General features: G+C 24.0%; 2 protein-coding genes across 5 annotated transcripts in view; both read left to right on the top strand.

Moving 5' to 3' along the window:
- LOC127285229 (neurocalcin homolog) overlaps positions 1-22366 on the top strand; it is a 229210-nt gene that overhangs the window by 69167 nt on the left and 137677 nt on the right. The window lies entirely within an intron of this gene.
- LOC127285211 (neuronal calcium sensor 2) overlaps positions 1-22366 on the top strand; it is a 192067-nt gene that overhangs the window by 68914 nt on the left and 100787 nt on the right. Inside the window, exon 1 of one of the 3 annotated variants that reach the window (XM_051311101.1) lies at positions 14622-15301. The exons of 1 other annotated variant lie outside the window; for it this stretch is intronic. In XM_051311101.1, the coding sequence (XP_051167058.1) occupies positions 15275-15301 (27 nt within the window). In that variant the 5' untranslated portion in view covers positions 14622-15274. Of the gene's footprint in view, positions 1-14621; positions 15657-22366 lie in introns of those variants that run through there. One more of the 3 variants, XM_051311109.1, reaches the window with a different exon arrangement.

Here is a 22366-nt window from a genome sequence, read left to right as displayed (position 1 = left end):
TTAAAATTAATTTTACTAAATTTTAAAATATCCAGTTGCACAGTTTAAAAAAATATAATATGTTTTGCAAGTTTTGAAAGTACAAATAAACGAAAAATTTGTTTACTACCCTACCAAAAATTACCAGAGTTCACTACTGGCGCGGTACTGGTACCAATATCGTGCCACTACTGCACAGTGTGTTATTTTTGCAATTTCATGTTCAAAACCTACACGGGAAAAAGAGAAACGTTGGATTAATACCGTTTTCCGATTGGTTCAACGTCAGTGGGCCCTGTCACGATTTCGGCATTGATTCAACAGACTTTTACTGTTGAACCTACTGTCAATCTATTGTTACAAGTAAGTTGATCCAACAGACACTGCCTACAGCGCTCCTTGCCGTTGAACCAATCGGAAAACGGTATTAATCCAACGTTTTTCTTTTTCCCGTGTAATGTCTCTTGAACAAATTGACCAAATTGAATGAACCTTGGACCAAAATAAAGCTAAATAAATGTAGAATAGAGGAAAATTATAGGGAACCCTTGATTTATTTTTTTGAGCTCCTGGGAGTCGAGTGAAGTTAGCATTTTTTAGGAAAAAATGGTAAATTGAAGTATACAAACCGGTATATCATGGTAAAACTTAATAAAACAGCTTTTTTGTAAGCATTTAGGATCACTGAATACAAAACTAAAGTTCATTTTTCAAAATTCAAAATGGCGAATTCAAAATGGCGGACTAAAACAATGCAATTTTGAAACAAAATTTTTTTTGTTCAAACTGTGATATTTTAATGTTTTTGAGGTCGCTGATTCCAAATATGATGTTAAAATTTAAAAATTCAAAATGACGGACGAAAATTTTTCAAAGTGCTTAGATTTCAAGGAGACTTGGTACTTTAACGTTTTCGAGGTCGATGAATTCAAATATGATGGTAAAATTTTAAAATTCAAAATGGCGGATCCAATATGGCGGACAGAAATTTTTCAAAGTGCTAAGATATCAAGGAGACTTGGTACTTTAACGTTTTCGAGGTCGCTGAATTCAAATATGATGGTAAAATTTTAAAATTCAAAATGGCGAATCCAATATGGCGGACAGAAAAATTTAAAAAGGGCTTAGATTTTAATGAGACTTAGTACTTTAACGTTTTCGAGGTCGCTGAATTCAAATATAATGACAAAATTTAAAAATGCAAAATGGCTGATCCAATATGTCGGACAAAATATTTATAAAATTCTTAGATTTCAACGAAGCGTAGTGTTTTATTATTTTTCTAGTCACAGACTTCAAATATAATGCTCAATATGAATATATAAAAAAAAAATTTATAATCACTACGCTTCGTTGAAATCTAAGAATTTTATAAATATTTTTTATTCGCTGAATACAAATAAGATGTTAAAATTTAAAAATTCAAAATGGCGGACGAAAATTTTTCAAAGTGCTTAGATTTCAAGGGGACTTGGTACTTTAACGTTTTCGAGGTCGCTCAATTCAAATATGATAGTAAAATTTTTAAATTAAAAATGGCGGATCCAATATGGCAGACAGAAAATTTTTAAAAGTGCTTAGATTTCAAGGAGACTTGGTACTTTAACGTTTTCGAGGTCGCTGATTTCAAATATAATGGTAAAATTTAAAAATTCAAAATGGCGAATCCAATATGGCGGACAGAAAAATTTAAAAAGGGCTTAGATTTTAATGAGACTTAGTACTTTAACGTTTTCGATGTAGCTGAATTCAAATATGATGACAAAATTTAAAAATGCAAAATGGCGGATCCAATATGGAGGACAAAATATTTATAAAATTCTTAGATTTCAACGAAGCGTAGTGTTTTATTATTTTTCTAGTCACAGACTTCAAATATAATGCTCAATATGAATATATAAAAAAAAATTTTATAATCACTACGCTTCGTTGAAATCTAAGAATTTTATAAATATTTTGTCCGCCATATTGGATCCGCCATTTTGCATTTTTAAATTTTACCATCATATTTGAATTCAGCGACCTCGAAAACGTTAAAGTACCAAGTCTCATTGAAATCTAAGCACTTTTAAAATTTTTCTGTCCGCCATATTGGATTCGACATTTTGAATTTTCAAATTTTACCATCATATTTAAATTTGTTTATACCTAAGGTCCTTTTTACCGTCGAGCGTCACAAATGTTTAAGGTACTTAAATTATGTTTCATTGCAGTAGTAATTTAAAAATAACAAATTAATAATTTAGTTGAGTTAATGAAATTAATTTGACTGTGATGTCTTCAAATACAACAAAGTGATGTTATTAATTTTGAATTAGAAATGCTTAGATTTTGTATTTTTCTTTTTTTTCTCTTGCTGTAATAAAATATTTGAACCATTTTTGAAATCTTTTCGGATATAACTATAAACATGTAAGAAATTCAAGTTTGAATTGAACATTTAATATGTCTGATAATAACGAATTTCTATTTTTGGGGACAACTGGTGAAATGACGAGAAAAGGTGAAAAGTAGAAAAGGTCAAACATGGAAACGATTCGGGTCACTGGATGCCACTACCGATAATTTGCAATGATAGTTCATATAGAGATCCTATTTTTATAGCATTTTAGCTTGATGAGCTCGTTTTTCGATGTTTTCGCGATCCTTTTATATACATATAGGTAAAAATTCGTTGAAAATAATTGTTTGTGTTTTACAAAAGTCATAGATTTCAACTCCATCGATCGATTCGGATCGGAATAAGAAATACTTTATACTATATATTTTCGTCCCAAGTTTTTTCCCTCTTCGAGAGAGAGAGAAACAAATAAGCCATCAAAGTAACTGCCAAGGAAACATTTGTTTCGTCTCGAATCTCGTTTGGAAAACTTTATTTTTCAAGGAAAGAAGAAAATTTCCTTGGTGCTTATAATCCCTGGAAGTTTAACAAGCTTTCTCCCTATATCTATATATATAACTAGAGGTTTTCTTTATACGAATCATTCAGGGGTTAAAATAAATCTCTTTTTAGTGTTCTTTTTTTCATTTTTTGGGGGGCAAACTTTAATTTCATTATTATCAGAAACGTCAATCAGTTGGTAAATAGGCTTATTGTTGGTATACTGAAAAAAAAAGATTTTGTATTATAATTGTAACAAAATCGTTTCATTAGACAATTTTGGTCGGCTGAAACAAAGTTTTAAAGTTTTATTAGGCCAACAAAAATTATTTTATGGAATATTTTTAAATTCTAAAATCAAAATTTGGTTAACACAACAAAATCAACCAAACATTTTTATTGTCTTTAAAGAATTTGGTTGAGCTAACCAAATATCTTTGTTATGCCAACATAACAGAACCAAATTGTTTGGTTGTTTAAATACCAATAAAATTGTTTTGTTGGCCTAACCAAATTTCGGTTTCTGAGAGTAAATATTTTCTCAGTGTAAGATAATGATACTTAATGTTTTACAGAATATTTAAAATACTACATTTTTTATTATTTATTTTTTTTTGTAAATACACTTTGCTCTGAAAATCGTAAATTTGTTTTTTCAATTTCCTTTATTAGTTACACGTATACATTGAAATACCTGACCATAATTCATTGCGGTATACGTGCAAAGATTCGAGGGCACTGAAATGATTCCATGCATTAATATTATGGTATTGAAGATATATATATATATATATGTCTAGTTACTATAGCATTTATACTTATATATTGTATTAGAAGTAAGCTTCTAGTTTTCTAAACACGTATTTACTTTCCTTTTTGTATTGTATACATTTATATCGGTTATGCATACAAAAAACTTTTAACAATTTTATGTAAAAATTTGGCGCAATCGAAATGAATTTTCATATCTTGTTTTTCTTTTTTTTATATACTGCTTCACTGCGTATGAAATGTAAAAGCATTTTAAAATTAGAGAAAGATTTTTTTTTCGAAACTTCTAACTTCTTTTAATTAATAATAACAAAAATGTTTAATGTACACTGAAATTAAACCAATAATAATTTGAATTTTGATGTTATGTTTGACCTATGACCTTGAATTTTGAGGTTATGTTTGAACTAAGGCCTTGAATGCTGGATACCTATGCCTTAGAATTTTGAGGTTATGTTTGATCTATCACCTTGAATTCTAGAGACCTAGGAACTTTAATTTTGAGGTTATGTTCGGTTTAATACTAATATAGGTAGATTTATGGGTCGTTCCACGTCAATTCGACGCTGGGTTTTAGGTTAAAATCAGAACTAAAATACTAATATACATATCTGTTTTATAAAAAGATTTCGCCGCTGTCTCCAGAATTGTACTAACCATATCAAAAATATGTAGGTTAAAACGAACATAACCTTAAAAATCAAGGTCATTTGTCAAAAATGTAGGTTAAAACGGAACGTAACCTTTAAAATCAAGGTTCTATGTCAAAAACATAGGTTAAAGCGAACATAACCTCAAAATTTCACGTCAAGAATAACCAACCTAAGACCTATATTGTATTTACCATGTAAAAAACATAGGTCTTATTTTAGTAATTTAGTTATGTTCGTTTTAACCTATATGTTTTTGACATAGTTAGTACAATCTTGGAGACAGCGGTGAAATCTTTTTATAATATAGATATATATATATAACGAGCATTATTTGGCAATCGTGAGAAATAAATCAATCACCTATGCGCCAAATCAACGGATCCAATAAAATTCCAAATCCACGTACCTTATTCGTGCACCTAAATCTATATACGAAAAGTTTCAAGGCAAAAAATGTTCCAACTTTTATACTAAGATTGATGAGAGAAGCAAAAAAGTTTTTCGCGCTGGACATTGTATAAGGAATATCTAAAACTCATACTATAAAAAAATAAGACAATTTTTCATCTCCTTGAAAAAAAATTTGTTCTTGTTTTCATAGTTATAAATATGTTATACACCTGTTTTTTTTTCAAATTTATTTATTTATTTTTTTTTGTTTTATTTCATTTGCGGGTTAAAGTGATATGTAGAGTTAATTGTCTAAACGATCTAATCAATTAGGGGCTAACCTAAGCGAGCTGTTTGTGCTCTGATTTGTTAGACCTCTTGTCAATTTCAATAGGAGATTAGGGGGAACTTAAGCAATGATGAAGCACTTTCGAGTCAATTACTTTCATCTTGAGAGAATTGAATATAAATTTAAAACCAAACTTTATTTTTGTATTCATTATTAGATTAGATCACGCATGTTTTAAATTTTTCAAATATCCGGACTTGTTTCTGTAAATTTGAATTAGTAATAAATTTTTAACTTTAATTTGAAATAGTGATTCATTTTTTGCATTTGAATTAGTTTTCTTTTTAATTCAAAAATGTTATTTTGCCTTGATATAATAAATATTTCTTATAATGCTTGTAGTATTAAATTTACGGTTTAAGCATTTGTTAAAAAATAAAATAGTAATTAAAAATGAATTTTGAAAAAGTGTTACGTAAGTAAATATTGAATTTGATTTGAGTTCAATCCATTAACATAACCTCAAACTAAAAAGTAGTTTTTAACAGAACTAAAAATATATTTAAAATTTATTACACCCAAATTCGTCAGATCCAATTGTACAATTTTTGGAAAAAAATTATTTTCAGTTAAAATTTGTTGTTAAATAATAATTAATAAACATTTTGTATTTTTTCTTAAAAGTTAGTGAACAATTCTGAATTTTTATCCAATTTTTATAAATAATGGTTCATTTTTTTCTTTGAAAGATTCTCTACAATTCTGATTTTGTGTTTTTGTTAAATAATGGTTTGTTTAAAAAATATAAACAATAAAAATTTTATTTGTTTATTAACTTTTGAACAAAATATTTTTAATAAAATTTAACAAACAGAATCTTTCAAAGAGCAAAATAAGCTATTGTTTGTAAGAATTGCATAAAAATTACAATTGTTCATTAAATTTTAAGAAAAAATATAAAATGTTTATTAATTATTATTTAACAACAAAAATTTTAACTCAAAATAATTTTTTTCCCAAATTGTACAATTGGATCGGTTGCGAATTTAGGTGTAATAAATTTTAAATATATTTTTAGTTCTGTTAAAAACAACTTTTTAGTTTGAGGTTATGTTAATGGGTTGAACCTCTTTAAATAAAAAAAAAATCACAAATTTCCGATATGATATAACAAAATATTTTATAATCTATTTTCAGTTTATTGTCGTGAATGTGTAATATATTATAATATTTATATTAGAAAATTACTAAAGCTTTCTAGAAAAAAGCTCTATGAAAAAGTTTCATTTACTTTATTAAAGTGAATAATAAAACTATGTGTGTAAGTTTAATCAAGTAATTATATCTTTATTAAAGGAGAAAATATGTTTCAATTTTGAAGTAGAAGGTTTCATTGCATTCTAAAAACATGAAAAATATTTTATCATTGAATTATGATTTTTTTTTAATATACAGTATTATAGATATATACAAGTATCATTTTATAAGAAAAAGATCTATATGTGTCATCAGAGGCCATTTGTTCATACAATTTATAGGAAAATATGTACATCTTGTTTACTCGAGGTAATTACATACATGGTATTTATTCTTCCTGTCCTCGGTATCATCATCGTTTAAAGTTTGTTTCTAGTGACCGTGTAAAGATAAATAAATACGCTAGACTTGTAAAACATTAACATAAAAACAGTGGTATTTTCTGTATATTAAATAACCAATTTATTTTCTTACATTCACGGCCAAGTATATATTCCGTAATTATTCGCTTATTTCTATACATCAACATATATTTATCTATTAACTTGAGGACACTTTTTTTGGTTAAATAATAAAATAGGCTCAAAATTACTCAAATATTAAAAATTTTCAAAAAAAAAAAAAAATAATTTTTAATTTTAGTCGTTTTTTTTCGACTGAAATAAATGTCAAGGAACTTGGACTAGTAAAGTTAAAATTTTCAACAAAAAAAAACAAATCTTAATTGTGATTGCTAAATTGTGCTTGATTTGTGTAAAAATTCTTTTTTTGAAAAACTCAAAATTCCGGGCAAAAAACCAAAAAACAATTTTAAAACGTCTAACATTTTTTAAATAAAACAAATCTTGTGCCAAATTGTGCTTGACTTGTATTTTTTTCTATAAATTCATTTTTTGAAAACTTCAAAATTCCGGGCAAAAACAACTAAGATACATTTTTAAATATAAAAAGCAGACCTCGGATTATACGACTTTTTCGACTATTTCCTACTTTTTTTCAAAAATACGACTTTTTTCGACTTATTGTAATAAAATGCGACTATTTCGACTTATTTTAATAAAATTAAACTATTTCGAATTTTCTTATATTTTTTTAAAAAAAAATTTGTAAATAAAATATATTTTCTTTAGTATAAAATGCAGATCTTCAGATTTCCTTTATTTCAATTATTTAACAAATTTTTCACTAAATTAATTATTTTTAATAATTTTAACGAAATTCATAACACATTCAATTATTTAAAATTATTTTTCAATTATAATTTTTATGAAATTTAACAATTGTTTATAATTTTAAATAAATATCAAATAAAATTACCAAAAATTTTTAATTCAAAATCATAAATCAATTCAATATCAAATTAAATTCAATTATTTTCTAAAATTTCAATTTAAAATCAAATTAAATTCAATTATTTCCCAAAATAATTGGTAAAATTCAATTATTTTCAAAATTTTAAATTCAAAATGAACTAGAATTCAATTATTTTCCAAATTTTCAATTTAAAATCAAATATAATTCAATTATTTTTAAAAATTTCAATTCAAAATTAATTATTATCAAAATTTTCAATCAAAAACCAACTAAAATTGAATTATTATCCAAAATTTCAATTAAAATTGAATTATTTCCCAAAATAATTGGAAAAATTCAATTATTTTCAAAATTTTAAATTCAAAATCAACTAGAATTCAATTATTTTCCAAAATTCCAATTTAAAATCAAATATAATTCAATTATTTTTAAAAATTTCAATTCAAAATTAATTATTATCAAAATTTTCAATCAAAAACCAACTAAAATTGAATTATTATCCACAATTTCAATTATTTTCAAAAATTTGAATTTAAAAGCTTCTAAAATTTAATTTTTTTTTTAATTTTTTGAAATTTTATAATTTCAATTATAACTCTAAGGAAATTCAATTATCTGAAACCATTTTTCAATTAAAAATGGTTTTCAAATTATTGTATTTTTGTCCGCAATTTTTAATAAATTTTTTATTGAAATCATCCAAAATTTTTAATTAAAAATCACTTGAAATTCAATTAATTTAAAAAATCTCAATTGTAAATCTTTGAATATTTAATTACATTTAAAAAATGTTATCTAAAATTATTTGCTAAATTCTTTTTAGTTCTGTAAAATTTAATTATTGTCTCAAAATTAACAAAATCTTTTGAAATTCAATTATTTCTAAAAATTTCAACTTTAACCCTTCCAAAAGTTATTAATTAAAAAAAAAAAAATTATTTAAAAATCTGTAAAATATTTTAGTTAAAATAAAAAAAATCGACTTTTTCGACTTTTTTTTAAAAAATAAATCGACTAAAACGATTTTTTTTGTGCCTTTAATTCGATCCGAGGCCTGCAAATTCATTATTTTAAAAACTTAAAATTCCGGGCAAAAAAATTGAAAAATTTTTTAAAAAACGAATTTTTTTTTTTTTTTTAATTTTAACTTTATTGGTTCAACTACCTGGACATTTTTAATCAAAATAAGATTTTGAAAATATTAAATAAAACATTTTTCTTTGCTTAACTTATAAACAATTGAAATTTTCAGCTGTCTTAAATAAAAAAAAAATTTTTTTGAGATTCAGTTGACAAATATTAAAGGAAATAAGTTTTTCTCGTATTGGAATGTGGTATTTCAAAATATATCCTAATCTTTTTTTTTAAAATATTTTATTTAAATTGTTTATTTATTTAACAATTTTCTTTCTTCTATTTTCAAAAATTAGATATTTTAATTTTAGATGATCCATTTGAGAAATTCTGACCCAATAACAAATTTTAAACATTAGAATTTTATAAGACTATACTAGAGAGATTTTTTATTTCTTATACTATCAATACTTAATTCTTTTTAATTAATGAATAAATGTCTGCTCTATTAAAAAAGTAATATATTTTTTTTTCCCAAGTATATAAATATTTAACTTATTTAATTGGAATTCTATATTACTGTGTATAGAATTGTTTAAAAATGAAATATATCACTTTTTAATATTTTATAAAATAAATTTTTGTAAATGTCAAAAAGAAAAAAAAATATAATTTCAACAATGAAATTCGAGTTGAAATTTTCGCTTCAAGAAATTTAGAGAATTTCTCTTATAAGAGGAAAGAATAAAGGGAGTGAAAGAGAGAGAGAGAGAGAGATGAGATAGTATAAAAAACAGTAAATAGATAAGGTCAACCAGAAAGAAAAAGGGGCTGCGCCCTTTTGTGACTTTAAAAAAGAAAAATAAAAAAAAAAAAAAAAGATGCGAGAGGGGAGATTGAGTTGACAGAACACCTTGTACTTACATATCGCAAAATCACTTTTAAAAAGGGCGTATCTACTCTCGGCTTTCTTGATAGCATTTATACTCTTCCGGCATCGTCAATATAATCCATAACTATAATACTTTTTTTTTTTTTCTCAACCAATATCGTTGAATGTGGTTCTGTCGGTTCTTCTCTTGGATACATTCAGCAATAAAAGGTCAGCGCGATAATGTGTTTCTACCCTCGATAAAAGGAAAGCATCGCACATCTCTGGTCTACATTGTTGGTGAAGTTCATTTTCATTCATATTCTAAAAGAAAAAAAAAAGTTTCTTTAAAATTTTTGTGAAGAAAAAAATTCTCTTTAATATGTTGGAAAAAAAATTATTTGGTTCAATGAATTTATAAATTTATAACTAAATTATTATTGAGAATAAATATATTTATTACTATTAAATAATTATTATTTGAGTCAATGATACTTAGAAATTTATTCTCATATTTCCAGTTATTTTTAGCTAAATTTGTTTTACCGATTGATGATAAAACAGATGTCACATTGTTATCAACGATCGGTAAAACAGATTTGGAAATTCAATCTGTAAATCTGTTTTACCGATTGATGATAAAACAGATTTCATATTGTTATCGTCGGTCGGTAAAAGAGATTTGGCAAACCAATCTGTAAATCCGTTTTACTGATTAATTATAAAAACAGATGTATCGATTATAATAATCGTACTGGCTTTCAGTGAAATATGACTGAATATTTCTTTTCGTATATTGTAATTTACTTTTTCATTTAAATCCTCAAGTTTTCGTTTCTAATTTTTTTTTTCTGACGAAATCCGGAGCAAACTTTTTTTTGATGATAAAAACGGTATCAGCTTGAAATCCGTCACCTATATATATACATATATATTGAATGAGAAAAAAGATTGAATGACGCAATATTGGAGGGTTAAGAGTTGGTTTACGTTTCTTTCTTTTATCAGAACTGCATTTATATATTTTATTTTACACCATATTTTTTTTTTTTTAATTTTCTTTTAGTTTTTTTTCCAAAGTTAATTTTTCAATGCACTCGAAGTACATTACACTTTTTCCATTGTATATAATTTTCTTATTTCTAAATATTTTTTCTATTATATATTTTTTTTCTCTTTTAACCTGGTTTCTAAGAATCAAAAAAGAAATTCTAACTTGTTGTTAAGAATCTTTTATATTGTATACTTACACTTGCGCGAGATTTAAAAGCTTTAGAGAGACATTTTCATATACACGTTTTGTATTATTTTATTCTTTAGAACTGTAAACAATTTATTAAGAGTTTTTAATTTTTTTTTTAAACACTTGCGAATTTTTTTTTTAAAAATACAATGTAAAGAAAGTAGGAAAATCTTTTCACAGAATTACGTTTTAGAAACAAAAAAAAATGAGTAGTAATCTTAATTAAAGATTCGTTCTGTGGTTCAGGTTGTATAGCACTTAAGTTTTTCTTCTTATGGATCTACTTAATAGAGGCTGTATTTCTTTTAGTAAAGAATTTTTAGGTACCGAATTTTTAAATTGCTAGAAACTCGTTGATTTTAAGGTCGATGATTACGAATTTCGCATCAAATTTCGAAAATTAGAAATGGCGGATCCAATATGGAGGACAAAATTTAAAAAATGATTTTGTTTCAAACTTATTAATCGGAGGTTTTCAGGGTCGTCCATTACTAATCTGACATTCAAATTTGAAAATTTCAAACGGTGGATCCAATATAGCAAACAATTCCCGAGTAATGAGTTTCAAGCAAATTCGATCAATTTTTAAATTTTTTCCACCATATTGGATCCGACATTTTTAATTTTCAAAATACAATGCCAGATTCGTGATAATCAATCTCAAAAACCCTCGGGTGACAAGTTTTATACAAATCTGTTAAACTTACAATATGTTTCAAGTGAATCCAAATGATTTTTTCACTTTTTGGGTGCCATATTGGATCCGCCATTTTGAATTTTGAAAATCTAATACCAAATTCGTAATCAGCGGCCTAAGAAACTTCTGAGTAACAAGTTTCAAGCAAATCCGATCAATTTTTAAATTTTGTCCTTCATTTTGGGTCCGCCATTTTGAATTTTCGAAATTTGATGTCACAATTTTGTATTGTAGCCACTAACTAGTATTGCGGGAATGGTGATGTTTAAAAATTACGATAAAATATTTAAAAATAATTTACAACATTACAACATATATTTCTATTAGATTTTCTTAAATTACCACATAAAATTCCATAAATTACCCTATAAATTTCTAAAAATTTTCTTTAATATATATTATAAATTACCTTAAAAATTTCATAAATTACCATAAATTACCCTATAAATTTCCATAAATTTCCAAAATTAGTTTTCAAGTTTTTCTTTTATATATTATAAATTACCGCATAAATTTCCTGCAATAATTTTTAAATCTCAAAATTTTGCTTATATCACAATTATAAATTACCTTAAAAATTTCATAAATTACCGCATAAATTTCCATAAATTACCACGTAAATTTTCTGCAATAGTTTTTGAATCTTGAATTTTGTTTGTATTATAATTATAAATTACCTCAAAATTTCATAAATTACCTCAAAATTTCATAAATTACCTCATAAATTTCCATAAATTACCAAATAAATTTTCTGTATTATAGTTTTTTTTAATCTTAAATTTTGTTTGTATTATTATAACACTATGTACAAAGATTTGTATTCTTGTATTATTTGGTGGCGCTAGCTATAGCTAGACTTCCACGATTAATTTCCACACGGGATAATTTTTTCACTTTTTAAGTGCCATATTGGATCCGCCATTTTGAATTTTTGAAATTGGATGCCAGATTCGTAATCAGCGACGGGACGCATGAATATTCCCTTCATTAGACTTGACAGAATTTTTGTAGTGTCAAATTAAAAATTATAGAATTTATATTCATTGGAATTTTAAAAAATAGATTTTATAATGAGCCTAATTTTAATAATGAAAAATTTCTATTTAACAAAATTTTAATTTTGTAGAATTTTTATTTAACTGAACTTAGATAAAGCAGATTTTCTATATATCGAATTTTCAAATAACACAATTTCCATTTAATAAAATTAATATCTAGAAAAATTTTCATAAAAAAGAATTTTTATTTATCAGAATTGATTATTTGTTGAATTTCTATTTATCCGAATATTAACTTAAAATTATTTTAATTAACAGAATTTCCAATTAAAATAATTTCTATATAACAAAATTCTCATTTAACAAAAGTTTTATTCAAAAAATTTCTATACTATATTATAAATTTCTCTAATTTTTTTTAATAGTATTGTCATTTAACAGAAATTCTTCTTAGCTAAATTTTTAAGACAGAGAATTTCTATTTCACCGATACTTTATTTGATCGAAGTTTCACTTATCCGAATTTTCATTAGATGGGAATATTAAAACGTCGAATTTCCATTTGATCGAACTTTCATATATCAGATTATCCACTTGGTATACAAATTTCAGCGGGAGATTTAAAATCAACCAATCACAATTTTCTAGATAGTTTTTAAAATTCCCGCTGAAATGTTTATGCCAAGTGGATAATCTGATATATGAAAGTTCGATCAAATGGAAATTCGACGTTTTAATATTTCCATCTAATGAAAATTCGGATAAGTGAAACTTTGGTCAAATAAAGTATCGGTGAAATAGAAATTCTCTGTCTTAAAAATTTAACTAAGAAGAATTTCTGTTAAATGACAATACTATTAAAAAAAAATTAGATAGTATAGAAATTTTTTGAATAAAACTTTTGTTAAATGAGAATTTTGTTATATAGAAATTATTTTAATTGGAAATTCTGTTAATTAAAATAATTTTAAGTTAATATTCGGATAAATAGAAATTCTTTTTTTATGAAAATTTTTCTTGATATCAATTTTATTAAATGGAAATTGTGTTATTTGAAAATTCGATATATTAGAAAATCTGCTTTATCTACACTGCAAAAAGAAGTATCTTAATATAAGATGTTTTGGTAGTAACTTTTTAGTTATTTAAAATATCTTAGTTTAAGATGTTAATAGTATCTTCGCCAAAGTGCTTTACATATTTTTGATGAAAAAAATTTTGAGGTTAACTATGGCCTCTTATGTAAGATGCTTAATGTATTTTATATTTTAGTAACTTCAAATTCTGACGTATCTTAGAATTTACAAGCATCTTTTTTCTAAACATCTTATGACCCCACAAATATCTTAATTCAAGTTACTTATAGAAACTTACCGAAGTAACTTACAATTTAAGATGGAAGAAATATTTTCGTTTTTGTTAAAACGCAAAAAGCATATTAAATATTTATAAGATACTTTACAAAATATCTTTTTTTAAGGTGGAAGATACTATTTTTCCATATTACATCTTATTGTAAGATACCAAATAAGTCACTTATTTTTGCAGTGTATAAGTTCAGTTAAATAGAAATTCTACAAAATCAGAATTTTGTTAAATATATAGAAATTTTTGATTATTAAAATTAGGCTCATTATGAAATCTCTTTTTTTAAAAATTCTATTGAATGTAAATTCGATAATTTTTAATTTGACACCACAAAAATTTCGTCAAATCTAATGAAGGGAATATTCATGCGTCCCTCAGCGACCTTAAAAACCCCCGAGTAACGAGTTTCAAGCGAAAAAAAAAAAAGGTAAAAATAACGTTATCCCCTTAAAAGAACAGTTGTTCAAGATTGAATTCTTTTTTGTCAGTTTATAAATTAGCTCAGTGCGTGAGTGTAGCCCATTGGCAATATTAATACGTGGGTGTTCGAATCCCGCCTCAAGAAATTTTTTTTTTTCAAAAAGAAAAACAAGCAGATAAAAAGACTTATCACAAATTAATTCACATAATTGTTAAAAAAAATGAAATTAAAATTCCAGTCTTTAATAATAATAATAATAATAATAATAATAATAATAATAATAGAATTAAATATAATTCCTCGAGGCTCTTGATCTTCATCTCATTTCAGTTTTCTTTTCGACTTTCTTATATATAGAGAAGAGAGAGATTCTTTAAAATACTCTTCCTTCTCTCAGTCTCTCGTAATCCGAGTCTGGTTTTACGATCCATGTATCAACCTACGCTTATGACTTAGGATTTAGGAAGATCCAGGGGCGGGATACAAAAGAGCGCGCGGGCAACGATCCAGGTGTGGGTGGACTACGACTGCGAAACGATGTAGTTGTATATATGCGGTAAAAAAAAAAAAAAAAAAAAACGTCGATGACGTCGATATTGTAGGTACCCTCAATAGCGTTATATGTTGTGTACAGTGGGACGACGACGTTTTCACGCAGGACGGCGGCGCAGCGTCTAGGGGAGCCTGCCAGGTTCCTCGTCAGTTCCACTCGTGCACTAGTACGTCCGGCGCTTTCGCTCGTGTACCAAAGAACAAAACACGTTCGAATCGCGGCGAATTCATATACAAAAAAAAAAATAGAAAAAAAAAAAAAAAAAAAAATTTCCCGCTATATAAAAAAGAAACATTGAAAAAAAAAGATTTTCTTTTTTTTTAATAAGTCGGAGTGAATTTTGCGAAAAAAATTTTGCAAAATTGAAAATTCTGATTGAAAAACGTGAAACACGGAGTGAATAGAGTGTGTCGATTTCCGTCATAGTGGTCCACGATCGGATTTCTCCATCCGGTAATCCTCGGGATTTCGGAGTCACTGCTCCCTTTTCGCTAAACGCTGCGTTATAAACCGGAATGCGCGATCGATGCGCGTCATTTCGAGTAAGTTGACTAGATCGATTTTTATTCGCGAGTGATTATCGCCAAGAGTGAAAATTATTATTATTATTATTGATGGTGCTTTCGTGATATGAAAAAAATGTTTTTCATCAGCAATTAAATTATATTATTATTATTATTATTATTGCTGTACTCTTATTGAAAAATATATATAAATAGTGTTCAATTGTGAAAGTGAAATGAAATTGTCAAAAATTGGATAGATTTATTTTGAATCTATCGAGAGTTTGCAAAAAAAAAAAAAAGTTTTGTTTTTTGTTTCAAAAAAAGGAGAGAAGCAAAAAAAAAGGGGTAGGAGGGAAAAAAAAAGATAAGAAGAGAATCGATACGCTTTCAGGTATATTTATTAGCTCTTTAAGATAAAAGTATATCGAATGGAAGAATCAAATATATATATATACATTTTCAATGGTTTATATTTGGTTCTTGCATCCGTGGACACAGGCTCAATTGGATGGTTCCATTTGAAAAAGTTTTGTAACAATTGTGCGGAAGAAGATGACTTTGAAGCTGTTGTCAAAGTTGATAAGAGAATATTGTTGATAAGTTTGTGCAGGATATATATATATATATATATATATATATATATATATATATATATATATATATGTGAGAAAAGCAAGGAGTTTGATATGCATTTTCAAGAAAGTAGTTCATGTCTTTGTTTACATTTTCCTATCTTATTATTTTCTCTTCTCTTATATTAATAGTATTTTACTGTTGAAGAACAGTTTTATAAGTTTTACTCAATATCTCTCTCTCTCTCTCTCAATTTATTCTATTTATTAAAAATAAATAAAAATTCAATAAATAATAATAATAATAATGTCAAGTCAAACACTGAAAGAAAATATAATATTAAATTATAATAAGTATAGTAGAAATTTTAGTAAATATTTTTCTATTTAGAGAAAAAGTATCAAAATAGAAAATATTTATATAAAAAGTACAAAAAATTTTTGAATTTTAGATAAATGTTTTTACAAATTGTAGTAAATATTTATATGAACTTTAATACAAATTTTTAATAACTCTATTATACAAAGTCTTTTCTATAATTTAGTATTTTTTATATCAATATTTCATAATTTTGATACGTTATTCCTAAAAATTGAAAAAATATTTACTATTTTTTACTGTACAATGAAAAAAATTTATTTGATTAAAATACTCAATTACTTTTAATAAAATACTCAAAACTATTATGAAATAAATATTTACTTGAAGCAAATAATTTTTATTTGAATTAAATAAATTTTTATTTGAATCAATAATTTTTGTATTTGAAACAAAAATCATTTAATTCACTCAATTATATAAGAATAATAATAATAAATTATAATTTTAATATTTAAATGTTCATAAAATTAAATAACAATTAGAATAATTTAGAATTAAATTCTTAATTATAACAATAAAATATTGAAACAATAATATTAATAAAATTAATAACAATCAATATATATGTTAATAAAAATTAAATTTAATGAAATTTTTATAAAAATAATAAATTTGAATATTTACAACAATAAATAATAATAAACAAAAACGGAAATAAAAAAATACAGTATAAAAATAAAAAAAAGTTAATTATATAAATTTTTAAATAATATTTAATATTATTAAATATTTTGAAAAAACAAACAATATTCACAGCAATGAATTTTTGTTCTCTAATTCAAATTGAAGAAATGCCTGTTTGTTTAGGAGATTAATTTTAATATTATATAAAGTTTCAATTAAAAATTCCTTTTGTCAACAACTTTAAAGGTTATGTGAAAATTTTTGAATTTAATTACATTATATTATATGCGGGAGCAAAACTTTAATATATTGTGTATAAGGTATTGTGCGGTTTGTAAACATTGATGAATAATTTTCATTAACGAGGACATAGTCAAAAAAAAAAAAAAAAAATATATATATATATACTGTAAATTATTTCCATTTAAAAAATATTTTATTTTTGCTATTTATATAACAATTTTTATTATTTTATTTCATTTTTTTAAAAGGAAGTTAAAAAAAACAATTTCTTTTATTTTTATATTTTTATCTTGTATATTACGTGACAAATTACAAACTTTACTTTTCCAATAATTTCTCGCTAATTTTGGTTGAAAAGAGAGGAAGAATATAGAAAAGTTTTTAACTTTACACATTTAACACCTAAGAGACTTAAAAAAGCTAAAATAAACTAGACGAAAGTTGAAAAAAAAAGTTTTTTTATAAGAAGGTATTATTATAATTATTTAATATGGCATTATTTCAATATGAAAACTATATATATCGTTGTCTCAGTTTCCGTTCATGTCCTATAGTAACCGTTTATTTTTACAAATATCCGGTATTATAATTTAAATTATTTTTCAACAATATTTTATTCTTTTTGCAATACAATGGTTTTTATTAGTTGGAAGTAAATAAATAAAAGAAAATAATTTTTTTTTAAAAATTCACTGAGAAAAATGTTTAGTCAGAGCAACCAAAATTTGGTTGGGCCAACAAAAAAAATTTTGTTGGTACTTAAGCAACCAAACTATTTGTTTGAGTCAACCAAAAAAATCTGGTTGAGTGTTTTTTGTTGGTAATAACAAAAATGTTTGGTTAGTTCAACCAAATTTTCGTTAGGACAACAAACGATCATTTGGTTTTTTAGACCAAACTATTTTGTTGTGTTAACCAAATTATTTTGTTGTCGTAACTAAATTTTGGTTGGAATTTAAAAATGTTCAACCAATTAATTTTGTTGGCCTAACCAAATTTTTGGTTGAGATAACTCTACGACTTTGTTTCAGTCAACCAAAATTTGGTTACAAGAACCAAAATTGTCTAATCAAACAATTTTGTTGCAATCACTAAATTTTTTTCTCAGTGTGTTATCTTCAAAATTAAAGTGGACGGAAACTGGGACAACCACGGTATATATATATATATGGGGTATTCCACGGGAAATTTCCATTAAATTTTTTTTTTTTGCCCGTAACATTTTTTTCAAAATCTATATAAAAAAATAAAAAAATACGTATTTTTTTATTTTCCATATAAGATTTCGAAAAAAAATGTTTTGGACAAAAAAAAATTTTGATTGAAAATTTCCTGTGGAATGCCCCATATATATATATATATAGAATGGGGGCATTTATTTATTTATTTTAACTTTTTAAGATAGTCTCTAAAATAGAAAACAAAAAGCTCTGTATCATTTGAATTGATTACAATTTTTCCAAACGATTAAAATTTGTTTCCACAAAATTAAAACTTCAAAGATGTTAACTATTTTTATCATCTCTGAAAGTAACGTTTGAAATTTCCAGTTGATAGAACAAGGTGTGAATGGCAATTTCAATATATTCAAGTGTTCTTTCATTTATATTTCATTCTATCAAAAAGAATGAATTTTTTAAAAAAAAAAAAAAAAAACGCCTTTAACAGAAATAATAATTTTGTCGAGTGTTTTTTTTTCAAAAACGTAAAAAAACACTTCAATTTTCGTTTATGCAAAAAATATATACATAAAATAAACTTTGTAATATTATTTTTGTCAAATATAAGTTTAAGTATACAGTGATCCATCATTCTGTCGCCATTAGCAAGAGAACAAAATAGATATATAGAATATATACCTACATTATATTTGGAGTAAATTAACAAGTTTTGCTTGCTTATGCTAAAATATAATGCAGACAAGATTTAGTAACACTTATCTTAAATTTACATCTTTGCTTAAAATGGTTTTCCATTTAATTCCAAAACCGCGAAGAAAATATTTTAACTTAAAGGCATATACATAAATTTTTTAGTTTATTTCAAATATGGGAGCAATTTTATGTGAGATTTTTATTCAAGAATTTTTATTTTATTTTTTGATATTTTTTTGAAATCTTTATGAAAAATAAGAAAATGTGCCTGAAATTCTAAACGTTCAAATGAACGAAAAATTTGTTTACTACTTTTTTAAGTTCAAATTTTTAAATTTTGCATTCTGTATGTAAAAATAAATTAATAATTTACTAAATGTTAAATATACTTTTTTTTATTTATCATTGTTGTAATAATTTTTAAAAAATTTATAAACCAACAAAATTATTTCGTTCATTTGAACGTTCGGAACTTCAGGCAAATTTTCAGGCCTCGGATTATACGACTTTTTCGACTATTTCCGTCTTTTTTTTAAAAAGTACGACTTTTTTCGACTTATTTTAATAAAATGCGACTATTTTGACTTTTTTTTACATTTAAAAAAAAAAAAATTGTAAATAAAATATATTTTTTTTAGTATAAAATGCAGATCTTCAGATTTTCTTTATTTCAATTATTTAACAAATTTTTCACTAAATTAATTAATTTTAATAATTTTAATGAAATTCATCACAAATTCAATTATTTCAAATTATTTTTCAATAAAAATTTTTATGAAATTTAACAATTGTTTATAATTTTAAAAAAATATCAAATAAAATTACCAAAAATATTTAATTCAAAATCATAAATCAATTCAATATCAAATAAAATTCAATTATTTTCCAAAATTTCAATTTAAAATCAAATAAAATTCAATTATTTTTAAAAATTTTAATTTAAAATTAATTATTTTCAAAATTTTCAATCAAAAATCAATTAAAATTAAATTATTATCCAAAATTTCAATTAAAATTTAATTATTTCCCAAAATAATTGAAAAATTCAATTATTTTCAAAATTTTAAATTCAAAATCAACTAGAATTCAATTATTTTCCAAAATTCCAATTTCAAATCAAATATAATTCAATTATTTTTAAAAATTTCAATTCAAAATTAATTATTATCAAAATTTTCAATCAAAAACCAACTAAAATTGAATTATTATCCACAATTTCAATTATTTTTCAAAAATTTGAATTTAAAAGCTTCTAAAATTTAATTTTTTCTTAATTTTTTGAAATTTTATAATTTTAATTATAACTCTAAGGAAATTCAATTATCAGAAAGCATTTTTCAATTAAAAATGATTTTCAAATTATTGTATTTTTGTCCGCAATTTCTAATAAATTTTTTATTGAAATCATCCAAAATTTTTAATTAAAAATCACTTGAAGTTCAATTAATTTCAAAAATCTCAATTGTAAATCTTTGAATATTTAATTACATTTAAAAAATGTTATCTAAAATTATTTGCTAAATTATTTTTAGTTCTGTAAAATTTAATTATTGTCTAAAAATTAACAAAATCTTTTGAAATTCAATTATTTCTAAAAATTTTAACTTTAACCCATCCAAATGTATTATTATTTAAAAAAAAAATTTATTTAAAAATCTGTAAAATATTTTAGTTAAAATAAAAAAAATCGACTTTTTTTTTAATATAAATCGACTAAAACGACTTTTTTTGTGCCTTTAAGTCGATCCGAGGCCTGCAATTTTGGAAAGAAAATTATTTTGTTAAGTTAAAATTTGTCGTTAAATAATAATTAATAAACATTTTGTATTTCTTCTTAAAAGTTAGTGAACAATTCCAATTTTTATAAACAATAGCTCATTTTTCTCTTTGAAAGATTCTCTACAATTCTGATTTTGTGTTTTTGTTAAATAATGGTTTGTTTAAAAAATATAAAAAATAAAAATTTTATTTGTTTATTAACTTTTGAACAAAAATATTTTAAATTAAAGTCAACAAACAGAATTGTAGAAAATCTTTCAAAGAGCAAAATAACCTATTGTTTCTAAGAATTGCATAAAAATTACAATTGTTCACTAACCTTTAAGAAAAAATACAAAATGTTTATTAATTATATTATTTAACGACAAATTTTAACTCAACAAAATAATTTTTTTTTCAAAATTGTACAATTGGATCTGTCGAATTTGGGTGTAATAAATTTAAAATTTTTTTTTAGTTCTGTTAAAAACTACTTTTTAGTTTGAGGTTATGTTAATAGATTTAACCTCCTTAACTTGATAAAAATTATATGAAAGTTATGATAAAAATTATTTTTTAAAAAACATCAATTTATTGTAAATAAATATTTAGATACAGAAACCAGTATTTTATAATAAAATTTGTAGTTAAAAAAGTAGTAAACAAATTTTTCGTTCATTTTAAATGTTCAAAATTTTAAGACACATTTTTTTTTTTTTTTGTCAATCGTTGATCAGGAACGTTGTGAACTTCACCGACGTTTTAATTTTATCTTTTGGAATCAAGATATTGTGAAATCGAGCGTTTGATGTAGTGCAATATAAGTTTCTTCAACCTCGTCACGTAAACCCTATTTTGTTTCTAGACACATCCGATTATCATATACATATATATATACAGAAAGGCTATTCGTGAAATGAATTACATTTTTTATTGCTCAAAAATTACTCTTACAAACTGTACATTACGTAGGTCAGTAAAAATGTAAATGAAGGTTCCTAAAACTTAAAGGGCTGATTATTATCACGTTTTAAAAAAGAAATTTATATAATACTAACTTCCTTATTTTGCTAGAATAGCACTTGAGTTTTTGTGATTTCACATTTAAATATTCTTCGTAGATTTTTTTTTCCCCAAAATACTTGATAGATTGAACTAAAATTTTGTGGTGAACATCAAAACGAATGCCTCCCGACGATAAAATTTTTTATTCAAAAACACCAGTGCAATAAAATGTTAACTCAAAAAGTTGTTCACGGAATATAAAAAAAAATTGATTACAATTTGAAAAAATTTAACTTACGCGAATATTATCAGATTTCGAATATTTTCTAAAAGCAAATTTTTTAATAGTAGTCAAAAAAAAATTTTTCATTTTCAATTATATGAAATAATTTAATTTCGCTATAAAATTAACGAAATTATAGACATTTTGATTTTCTGAATTCGAAATTATGGAAATTATGAACTGACCCTAAATCTGCTGTAACGAACATAAATTCATAATAAAATTAATTTGAAATATTTAAATATTCAGTGCAATGAAATAATTTTTATCTAATTATCTTAGTATAATAATATAATATCCATACTTATCCATAATACCGTGAAAAAATTATTTCACAATTATTTTTACTTTATGAAAAAA

This window comes from Leptopilina boulardi, unplaced genomic scaffold (assembly GCF_019393585.1).
Source record: "Leptopilina boulardi isolate dan_hultmark-lab unplaced genomic scaffold, ZJU_Lbou_2.1 LbouV2_121, whole genome shotgun sequence".
NCBI classification, from domain to species: domain Eukaryota; kingdom Metazoa; phylum Arthropoda; class Insecta; order Hymenoptera; family Figitidae; genus Leptopilina; species Leptopilina boulardi.
Note: the sequence above shows the minus strand (reverse complement) of the source record. Positions and strands in the feature narration are given on the sequence as shown.